General features: G+C 34.9%; 1 protein-coding gene across 1 annotated transcript in view; it reads left to right on the top strand.

Moving 5' to 3' along the window:
• Window positions 1-10,018, top strand: part of LOC142342482 (uncharacterized) — an 89,189-nt gene extending 79,171 nt beyond the window's left edge. The window contains exon 5 of the mRNA XM_075393820.1: window positions 9,862-10,018. Coding sequence (XP_075249935.1) covers window positions 9,862-10,018 — 157 coding nt within the window. The remainder of the gene's footprint in view (window positions 1-9,861) is intronic.
• Window positions 10,019-12,458: the final 2,440 nt, after the last annotated feature.

Genomic DNA, 12,458 nt, shown 5'->3' with positions numbered 1-12,458 from the left:
GGGTGTCAAACTAATCATGTCAAGAAGTGGTTAGACTGAAGATAGCAAGATTTTGTTGTTCAGACAGAACAGTCTGAAACGTTTTCATAGGCTGAACTTTTTAATGAATTTGTTAGAAGAAAAACGTGAAGCAAAAACTTTTTAATAAACCGTTCGCCGCTATAAACTTCATGTTTGCATATCGTATGTAAACTTACTTGTAATCATGTGGCTGATTTTCCATCGCAATCTGGAATCGAAATTAAAAAGGTATAATTAATATTACTAAAATTAGTTTACGAATAATCCAAACAAAGTGAATCTGAAGAATTTTATATATCCAAGATACAAAGAAACCTACTTTTTTCTATCAATCAAATGTTTTTTACAAAGTTTTAACAAATTTGCACCAATCAGATGAACAACTGTGGGCTTTTGGCCACAGTTGAACTAAGTTCAACTCTTATTGTAGTTATTAACACACCTAGTTTTTAACAACAATGGAGTATTATGAAAGATTTATCCGGTAAAAATGTGTTTTACGGAGGACATGAGCAGGTTTTGCTAAATTTTTAAAACATAATTGGCGCATTGAGAACTCGATCAATAATCTATAAAGCAGCGCTTATTCTGAAAGAAAGTTTGAACCTACTGTTGTAGATTTATCAACAAAAAATTCACATATTACCATCAAACTGAATACTTATTCTAGAACCTTTCAGCTAAACGTTTGAATTTTATGAAAAAATGTTTGCAATTTTCTGTTTATTTTGATTTTCTTGAAACTGGAAAAAATATTGCACCAGTTTGAGGAAATTTTTGAACAAAAATTATGAATAACTCGGTGAAAAATCACTTCGAACCTAAACTGAATTTTCTTCTCACAAATAGAATAGTGGTTAATATTCATATGTCCAAAAACTTTTTGCAACCAGCGAACCAAAACTAGGCCCTCAATTGTTCACAGTAAACATTTCAATCACCACGGATTATTCTCTTGCAACGTGGCGCACCTTTAAAACTAGAGATTTAAATCGCATCAAACTAAACAAATGACAATTTGCAGCTAGATTTATAGAAATAAATTTGTGTTCTCGAGCAATAAATGTTGAATGAGGAGTGTTTTGAAATCTGTAGTAATATCAAAGTCTAGTTGAATGAAAACGCAATCAATTTGATATTTAATGAGAACAAATGCCAAAAGACGAATTCGTTGCAAAAACGCGCATTTGAAATGATAATTACAACTGCAAAAAGCAATCTAAACAAAAAATCTATACCCGAAATTGAACTTTCTTCTCAAAACATGAACTTAACCCTTTATTTTTCGTTGTTTTTTAATGAAAATAATAGGAGTGTACATCGTCAAGTATTTGTTTTGTTTAGTTTCAGGATGTTCAGCCATTAAATCTTAAAATCAATATTTTGAAATTCTTTTTTTAAAAGAAGAGCAAAAAAACTTTTACAGACTTGATAATTATGCCTCATTTCAGGGTTATTAAGAGTCAAAGTCACCAAAAATTGATAAAAGTAACACTGATTGAATAAATTTTTTCAAAAAGCAGCGCAAAATTTTGAACCGACGGCAGTTAAAAAAATACTCGAAACAATGAGTTTCTGCAGGCCAAAAATATTTTCAACAACTCGGGAGTTTTGACGCTCTAATTTTATGATGAGTTCCCTGTTTTGACGAGGGACAGTCACGTAAAATGGGAAGTAAAAGTGCTCTAGCGAGAGTCAGAGTCGCCTAGAAAAATGCACAGCAAAGTAAACACTCTGTAATCACCGAAATTAATTTGCGTTCCTAGAAAAGGAAATACAGTTACTGAGCGTTGGGAAAATTGTTTTACTAATTGAAGTCAATAAACTTATCAAGACAAACAAAATTGTTTATTGCTAACTTTTTTAGATGTCAGCAAATTTAATTAGATCTCAATAATTCTGTCTTGTACGTGATCACAAAAAAATAAAAAGTTGAATATTTACCTTGATAGTTTAGCAACGAGTGGAAGTTGACAATTATTTTTTAATGAAAAACAACAATGATAACTTCAGGTTATTCCAAAAAAACAAAAGTGACGGATTAGAAAAAGAAACAAATAGTCTTAAACTAAGAAGAAAGGAAATTTCTGATTGATTTCTTCTTATAGGTATCACAATTGCAAGCGCTAAACATACCTTTTTATGAATATCTCAGCTGGCCGACTAATTCCATGAGAGTTAAATAAACACAGTAATTTACCAACCAGAAAAATAACGACAATTTCCATGAAAATTAAAAACATAGCAGGACAAGCCCTTACGTACAATTCAAAGAATTTTCTTTGACTAAACAGAAAAAACTAGACCTAGAAGGGACTATGAATTAATTGACAAAAAAATTTTTTAAAAAATCAGATAAAAACTAAGAAAAAAACAGAAAATCAATGTCAAAATACAGCATGTGAACACAAAAAACCACTAGCGAGAAATGAAAATTTAATTCAAACAAAAACTTAGGCCTAGAATGGCTGTGAATGGAGTGGGAAAACCATTCAGAAAAAAGTCCGATTCGCAAAAACAGTAAAAATCAGAGTGAAATTGCCGCATGTGAACAAAAAACCACTACCGAGAAACCGAATTTTTGTTCAAACACCGTTTTCTCACAGTACTTTAAAATTAGAGCGAAAAAAATTCACGCCGCAAAACCACTAGCCTTTTCGCTCCATTTCCTGTTTCGGCGTGACCAAAATCAATACTCCAATTTGACTTCAAAAATCATGAAAATGTGTGGACAGATCTTTAAAACAAAAGACAGCGCCCCAATACAATTAAAATTCTTTGAATTGTAAAAAGCGCAGCACAATGCCGATATCTACACACAAGCTGCATCAGTTGCATCATTGAAAAATACTGATTGCTTAATAGTTTGAAATAACACTGGTTTAGAGTTAAACAAAAACTGGATAATAATGAGTCCAAAATGAAAATAAATTAGTTAAACAGGTAATAAATTGGGGCGCTTATATAATCTAACAACAATACAAGCATATTGTCATACGGACTGGACATTTATCCCAAAATATCCATTACAGTATTTAGTTTAAGTTCGTTTCTTTTATTTTAAAGGCAGTAATATAGTTCAATTTTCTTTCATCTTTAGTTCAAACATCATCATTGTTGCAACTTCCAGTTGGTTCATGTTCTAGAAAGGAAACTGTCTATTCGCACTGTAAACAAATTTCATTTTCCTTTTCGTCAGACCCACATCCTTATGATTAACTTCCTTTCTGATCTAGTTTGTACATTTTCATTTTATAGTTTCATTTGTGTTCCTTAAAATCAGTTTTAATTTAAAGTTAGCAATTTGCTTTTCAAAAGCAATCTCAGACAACAAACTAGTCATTCGCTCATTGGCTCCGTGAATTCCCAATCTTCAAAAATTCAAAATCAAGCTTAGTGAAAAGACAATCGCACCGCAATTGCCCATTTTGACTAAGTAACATTCAAATGTGGCGCGATTCACCAAAGATAGACTTCAACAGTACAACACATATAACATCAATTTACACCAAAACAAAAATAAAAAATGTGGTCAAAAAATTTGCTCCTATTTAATTGTGACCAACAATTTACCGGACAAAGACCTTGTGAAAACGAGAGCTGTCTCCTTTCGTATTATATGAACTTTTTTTGGTTGATTTGATTAATAACAATTATGAAATTGCAAAAATTCATTTTGGAAAAAATACAGCAAATTCAATGGTTGATTCTGCAAGGGTCTGCAGCATCCAAACTAAAGCTTTAGCAGATAACATTTCAATGACTACCCCAACAGCACGATGGATTGCTTCAGCATGTGAGAATGACCTCAAAACATTCTCAAACCAACCGATCAATGTCCTTGGCAATATTGCAACCACAGATGCCTTTAATGTTTGACGACGCCTGCCTCACAATGGTAGATGGTGGCCACGAACTCATCATTGGAATGGAATTTTTCAGTAGTCTTGGCTAGGATGTGGTGCAAAAACAAGCAAAAAAGGTAATGGTTTAAACAATATTGATAACTCAAATAATATGTAATATTCAAATGGGCGCGATTCACCAAAGATAGACTTCAACAGTACAACACATATAGCATCAATTTACACCAAAACAAAAATAAAAATGTGGTCAAAAAATTTGCTCCTATTTAATTGTGACCAACAATTTACCGGACAAAGACCTTGTGAAAACGAGAGCTGTCTCCTTTCGTATTATATGAACTTTTTTTGGTTGATTTGATTAATAACAATTATGAAGACCCAGAGATAAACATCAATTTGTTATCGGGCCAAATTTTTCTTTTTGGTTTTTTCCGTTTTTAACCAAAAAATAGGCCACCATTGACTGGTGCTTACTTATAAAACTCTTCATAGTAATGAAAATGCAAAAGAAAAGGCGAGCACGCCCACAAAGTTCACATAATAGAGATTAAAAAAATGATATTGCACATAGATATAATTCAAGGCCTCTTCCTTCTGTCCACTCACACTAGAAAACCACACACAGGCAACCAAACGCAATAGAAAGATTCGCAATCAGCAACTGAAGATGACGTGGTAAAACAGATGCAAAAAGATAGAAAAAATTGTTAATCTGTGTTCTGACAAATTTTGGACGTCTGCAATCAAAAATCAACTTCACTTCTATATCTGTGCATCGCAACAGAAGATCTCAAAATCTTCAAAAACAAACACCTGCAATTCCTCATTGAAATGGAGCGGATGAAAGAACTTTGGCAAGTAATGGAGGAATGCTTCGTAAAAACTGGTAACATGAAATATGACCGCAATGTCTTTTTCTCATCGAATTAGCAGAAAGAAGATATGGAGAGCTTCTATGGGAGACTGGTTGAACAAGTTGAGAATTGTAGCCTACGGGACGCGGAAACAACGCTAATACATGATATTTTCATCTTGAATATGTTCGATTATGAGACACAAAAAGAACTCCTTAAAGAAACTGAGTCAACAAGCAAAGCACTAGAAATAGCCATTCACATGGCAATGGGAGCTCAAAACCAACAAAATATTATTCAAAATCTTAGCAGGATTACTCTTTCTTTGAATATAGCCTACAATTTGCAAAATCACAGTCGTACTGCGAACTACCAACAACAACGACAAGGTTACAGTCGCAACGAAACTGTCCCACAAAAGTACCAATATACAAGCATCTGAGTAAACTGTAGTAAGCGTTAAACCTATAATCTCCGTCAAACGTGTCTCGCAAAAATAAGGAACTGTAGCAACTGCGGAATCTTAAACCACTTGCCAAAAATTGTCGGACACCTAAGAAATTGCAATCTGAAACGTCTCAGCCACAACAAACAAACGTCAATCAGATCGAAGCAAAAACCACGATAAGTGATGACGACGAATCCGTCAACTATGTATCCAGCTACAGAAAAAGGTACGAGCAGGTAAATGATTCAAATTATGGCAGTGATTCTGACAACTATTTTGCAGCTATCTCCAGTGATGCGGCAACTCTACTTGAACCAATTTTGCAAAAATTCATTTTGGAAAAATTACAGCAAATTCAATGGTTGATTCTGCAAGGGTCTGCAGCATCCAAACTGAAGCTTTAGCAGATAACATTTCAATGACTACCCCAACAGCACGATGGATTGCCTCAGCATGTGAGAATGACCTCAAAACATTCTCAAACCAACCGATCAATGTCCTTGGCAATATTGCAACCACAGATGTCTTTAATGTTTGACGACGCCTGCCTCACAATGGTAGATGGTGGCCACGAAAGAATCATTGGAATGGAATTTTTCAGTAGTCCTGGCTAGGATGTGGTGCAAAAACAAGCAAAAAAGGTAATGGTTTTTTAACAATATTGATAACTCAAATAATATGTAATATTCAAATGCGCGCGATTGACCAAAGATAGACTTCAACAGTACAACACATTAACATCAATTTACACCAAAACAAAAATAAAATATGTGGTCAAAAAGTTTGCTCCTATTTAATTGTGATCAACAATTTACCGGACAAAGACCTTGTGAAAAACGAGAGCTGTCTCCTTTCGTATTATATTAACTTTTTGTTTGCTTGATCTCATTAAAAACAATTATGAAGACCCAGAGAAAAACAGCAATTTGTTATCCAGCCAAATTTTTATGGTTGGTTTTTCCCCGTTTTTTAACCAAAAAATAGGCCACCATTGAGTGGTGCTTACTTATAAAACTCTTCATAGTAATGAAAATGCACAAGAAAAGGCGAGAAGGCCCACAAAGTTCACATCATAGAGATTTAAAAAAATGATATTGCACATAGATATAAATCAAGGCCACTTCCTGCTGTCCATTCACACTAGAAAACCACACACAGGCAACCAAACGCAATAGAAATATTCGCAATCAGCAACGGAAGGTGACGTGATAGAACAGATGCAAAAAGATAGAAGAAATTGTTAATCTGTGCTGTGACAAATTTTGGACATCTGCAATCAAAAAGCAACTTCACTTCTATATCTGTGCATCGCAACAGAAGATCTCAGTATCTTCAAAAGCAAACACCTGCAATTCTTCATTGAAACGGAGCAGATGAAAGAACTTTGGCAAGTAATGGAGGAATCCTTCGTGAAAACCCTTAACATAAAAAATGACCGCAATGTCCTTTTCTCATCGAAACAGCAGAAAGAAGATACGGAGAGAGCTTATATGGGAGACTCATTGAACAAGCGGAGAATTGTAGCCTAGGGGACGAGGAAACAACGCTAATACATGATTTTTTCATCTTGAATATGTTGGATTATGAGACACAAAAAGAACTGCTTAAGGAAACTGAGTCAACAAACAAAGCACTAGAAATAGCCATTCACATGGCATTGGGAGCTCAAAACCGGCAAAAGATTTTTCATCAACTCAGCACGAAGAATCATTCTGTGAATATAGCCTACAACTTACAGAATCACATTCCCACCGCGAACTACCAACAACAACGACAAGGTTACAATCGCAACGCCACTGTCCCTCAAAATCACCAATATACAAGCATCTGCGTAAACTGTAGTCAAGGCTGGACCTATAATCACCGTCAAATGTGTCTCACAGAAACAAGGAAATGCAGCAACTGCGGAATCTTAACACACTTTGCCAAAAAAAGTTCGAAAACCTAAGAAATCGCAATCTGAAACGTCACAGCCACAACAAACAAACGTCACTCAGATCTAAGCAACAACTACGATAAGTGATGACGAAGAATCCGTCAACTATGTAACCAGCTACAGAGAAGTGTACGAGCAGGTAAATGTTTCAAATTATGGCAGTGATTCCGACAATTATTTTGCAGCTATCCCCAGTGATGCGGCAAATCAACTTGAACCACTTGTTGCAGAAGTTCAACTTGGAAAAATTTCCTTAAATTCAATGGTTAATTCTCTTAGTGACTGTAGCATCCTAACTAGAATTTTAGCAAATAACATTTTAAAGACTACCTCAACAGCACGATGGACTGCTTCAGCATGTGAGAATCGTCATTGGAAGGGAACTTTTCAAGAGTCTTGGATTGGCAGTGGTGCAAAAACAAGCAAAAAGGGATATTGGTGTAAGCAATATTGATTACACCACATATTCAAAGTTTTATCAAAAGGTTACAGCAAACCATCAAAAAGTCGTGGCAATCCGATTAATCTATGATATAGAGTTACTGCTGAATTTGACCGGTTACAAAAAAAGGATATATCGAAAAGCTATCTAGTTGTTCTGACGAAAATTTCATTTAGCCTAAAGTATTTACAGTGAATAAAGACCAATCTATAAAACAAGCACTAGATTCCAAAGTCCTCAACAAAACAATTCACAAAGACAAATATCATATGCCCAACATAGAAATATTAAAAGACTCAATTTCACAACATCTAACAAATATACAAAAGGGCCAACGAGCAAATTTTTCAATCCTAGATAATAAATATGCATGCAGTCAATTACAATCACCTAAAGACACTACAATGCACAGTAATTTTAACATCATCTGCGGTGACTGTACAGGTACATATAGATATAAAACGTTATTTTACGGCCTCATGGACATGCCAGCTGAATTTCCAGATGCAAAACTATGAACTATACATTTAAAGGTCTTCAAAACACACCTTGTTTCTTAGACGACATCATAATCGTTAGTACTGAATCAGAGTTCGATCAGCTTAATTATGTTATCAAATGCCGTAACAATCTAAATGAAGATAATTTGCACATAAATCTCCATTAATTTCATTTTGCTAAAAACAAAAATTGCATGGTTGGTTATAAATTCACTCAAACAGATATTTCGTCACTCGGAAGCAAAACTGCAGCCAATTTAGCAATACCACCATCAACTAAACCGAAACGTTTAGGATAATTTCGTGGATCTGTACACTACATTAGCAAGTTTATACCACATCTAGCTCAACTTTGTCACCCCCTTATACCATTATTCAAAAAGTTTTCCAAATGAATTTGGATTGAGTCACATACAAAACATTGCAATATAATTAATGATAAAATAGCACAAATTACTGAAAATTGCCACTATAATCGTAAACTGAATTTTAGAGTAAAATAAGACGCTTCGCGTTCCAGACCTGCTGCAGAACTCGTACAAAACACTCCAGACGGAAGGAAAACCATTGCATTCGAATCGCGTTTTCTCAATCCCACAGAAGAACGGTATAGCGTAAATGAATTGGAACTATTGGGAGCTGTATGGTTAAATGACTATTTCAAATGTACCTTTATGGTAAATATTTTACAGTAATTACAGATACAGAGCTCTGCTATCAATACCTAAAGAGCATCGTTTGAATAAATTCAACAACAGTCAACTTTCCGATGGGTTGATTGACTACTTCCTTAAAGGTTTGCCGTAGAACACATGCCAAGAGCAAAAATAGGCCTTGTAGACTACATCGCGAGAAATCCTTCTGTAAAAGCAAAGCAAATAACATCAAACGACGAACATTTTGAGTTGGCAACAATTTCTAAAATCCGAGGTTCCTTACAACAACTTATTGAACATAGAGTGACATCAGTCCTTACATACACTAATACTGGTGGGACATGAGTGTCAAGCAAGGGCGCCTGTGTTTAGATGAGCGGATAGCAATCCCCAAAGCAATGGAAGACACCGTATAGGAGGACATCCACTCAACACATCCGGGGAGATTAGCTCGCACAGAGTATATGGTGGCCATATAGTCATTGAGATACACTAGCAAGGCTAGTGACTGCATAGATTGCGCAGATACAGGTACGAACTTAAAAGCAGTAGTTTCGCATTGCAAATGTTCACCACTACCTATTGGCGTTGGACCGATGAAGAACTACAAATTAATTTTGGCGGTCCTATTATTAAAGAAAAGGGAATAAAACAATATTTCTTTAAAGGAATTCATGGATATTTCAAGTATCCTACAAAAAAAGTAAAGTGCTTCCATTCCAAATGTAATTAAACACTCAAATATATATATATATATATATATATATATATATATAATGACCGGGTACCAAGAACAATTAGACAAGATAAGGTTAGATGTTTAACAGGAAATAAATTTGAAGAATTTTGTTCTTAAAATTTTATTGAACCATTATATGCCAGCAATTTACCATAAAGCTTTAAGCCTTGTCGAACGTCTCATTAAAACTATGAAACAACAAATAACATGTATGAAAGCACATATAAATGAAACATTTTATTTACAACATGCCATACATGCAATTATTCTTAAATTAAGAACAAGCAAACAAAAGGCAACTAATATTACACCATTTGAGGCACATTTTGACAGAAAGTGTAATACACCAGCATCTAAAATAGCAACTAAATCATATAGTAAAACTAAATAATATTTAAGTGAAGATACAATCCCAGGCCGCACATATTTGACCGACGAACAGAGGGCTGACATAGGAATGTGTTCCGATGTGGAGATCGAAAAGGTTATTTGCGCTGCGAATGATCAAGTCCATGAACAACAACAAACGGAAGATGAAGAAAACAGTGATGATTAAAACAGGGAAAGATGAAGAACATGTGGTCAAACGGTATTTCGCAACCCATCCCACGTACTGAATGAAGCGTACATGTTAAACTAGCCCGAAAAATCCGCGCCGCTCATAGAGAAAAAAAATCTGGATGGACTGCATTAGGTTTTAGCACCTGGTAGTACCGTGGGAAAAATGAGGGCTTCAACAAGTTTAATTGAAGAACCAAATTTAGCCCATTTTGGAGTGACACACGAAAGAGAAACAGGCCTGGCTCATTACGCAGACAGAAGGCTGCCTAAAGTCAACGAAAAAACACTTGAACAGAAATTTCAAAACCACAGATAAGACCTCTCAGAGAGGACCTTGGTAGTAAGAAAATTAAACGCTCTGAGAAACAGTCCGACGATGTTGGTGTGATCTCTTCGGCACTTTCTTGCATCTCAACTGCTACTAACGTGGCAAGAGCTCCTAAAATGCGTTTTCCTAAACGCAACCCGAAACACCATGAAGCATTCAAGAACAGACCTGATGATACAATTTAGTCAAAGTATTAGGTATTATAGACAAAAAATACACTTTAGTCCGATTCAACCAATTGCAGCTCCACCGAATCAACCATCCTCGTCATCTTTACCGCAATCAACTCTTATTCTCAGAAACGAGAAACGTACACTGCAAGACCTTGACACATCTGACTCGGAATATTTTTGAGTCAGGAGAAGCAAGAGTCAAGTGAAGAATCAACGAAAAGAGACAAATCATCAAACGCAAACTAGAATCCAGGATATTCAACATACATATGGATACTTGACTGGAATGCCTGAATCAGGCCCAAAATTCATTGGAACGGTATTACCAAGAAACCCAAATGAACTTTGGATGGTTGATCCAAATCGTAATATCCCCAGAGAAAAAGAAATGACCGCATTGGAAACGGAGCTACTACAATCAGATAATTCAGACTAAAACTGATTTAAACTCGGCAAACTCCATATAATGTTTTAAACAGATATAATTCTTTTACAGTTTGGGCGGTGAAAAGGTATTACTTTTTTATTTTATTTTAGTATAATTTCCATTATTTCTCTCCACACGGGAAATGTCTTACGGACTGGTTATTTATCCCAAAACATCCATACCAAATTCAGCTGAATTTCATTTCTTTAATTTCAATGGCAGAAATCCAGTTCAGTTTTCCTTCATTCATCATCATTGTTGCAACTTCCAGTTTGTTCATATCCTAGACAGGAAACTGTCTATTCACACTTTAATCAAATTTTCAATTTCCTTTTCATCATAGCGATCTCTTTATAGATTTTTTATCTTCTTTTCTGGTCTAATTTGTATATTTTCATTTGGTAGTCTCATTTTAGTTCCTCAAAATCAGTTGCAATTTATAATTTGCAATTTCCTTTTCGAAAACAATCTCGAATGGCCAACTAGTAATTCACATCGCAATTTCCCAATATTGAAAGGAAATTTCAAAATCAAACTTAGTCAAGCGACAATCGCACTCATTTGTCCAATCTGACTCAGTAGTAATCAAACGTGGCATAATTGACCAAAGAGAGACTTCAGCAGTACAACGCATATAGTATCAAATTACACCAAAAAAATGAAAATATGTGGTCATAAAATTTGCTCTTATTCACTTGTGAAAAACAGTTTATCGAACAAAGGCCTTGTGAAAACCGAGAGCTGTCCCCTTTTATACTAAATGAACTTTTTTTGTTTGATCTGATTAATAACAATTATGGTGACCAAGCGATGAAAAGCAATTTGTTTTCAGGCCAAATTTTTATCAATGGTTTGTTTCCGTTTTGTAATCAAGAAAAAGGCCTCCATTGACTATGGCTTAATTATAAAACTCTTCAAATTAAGGAAAATGCTCAAGAAAACGCGAGTAGGCCTACAAATTTTACTTCCTAGAGAATAAAATAGTATGATATTGCTCATACATATCATTCAGGGCCACTTAATTCAGTCCATTGAAAACGTTTTGCTTTCAAAATTGCTATATGGGACATCGTCTATCAGAAATAGCAAGGTCAGATTAACAATTTCTGCTTAATTTTTCAACACCAATTTTAGTTAATTCCAAAATCCATCTTTAAATAAATAATTTTTTCTCAAATCTCCAACTCCGCGAAAATCAAGTTTTGTCATGTCTTGACAAGTGTTAGGACTGAAATAGAGCATGATCAGTACTGTACTGATTTGTCAATTCAGGACAGGAATTGAACTGGAGAAGTACTGATCAAGACCTGAAACTCATTCGGGGTTGTCAGAAAAATATTTGAAACGGAACAGTTCTCAGGAGTGAAAATTACCTTTCTCTTTATTACTGCGCAAGAACAAACCCTACTTTGAACTATCTTTTGAACAACAATTTATCGGACGGAGACCTTGTGAAAAAACCGAGAGGTCGCCTTTTATATTATATGACCTTTTTTGTTTGATCTGA

The sequence above is a fragment of the Convolutriloba macropyga genome, chromosome 7, assembly GCF_964194025.1.
Source record: "Convolutriloba macropyga chromosome 7, txConMacr16.3, whole genome shotgun sequence".
In the NCBI taxonomy this organism is placed as follows: Eukaryota; Metazoa; Xenacoelomorpha; order Acoela; family Convolutidae; genus Convolutriloba; species Convolutriloba macropyga.
Note: the sequence above shows the minus strand (reverse complement) of the source record. Positions and strands in the feature narration are given on the sequence as shown.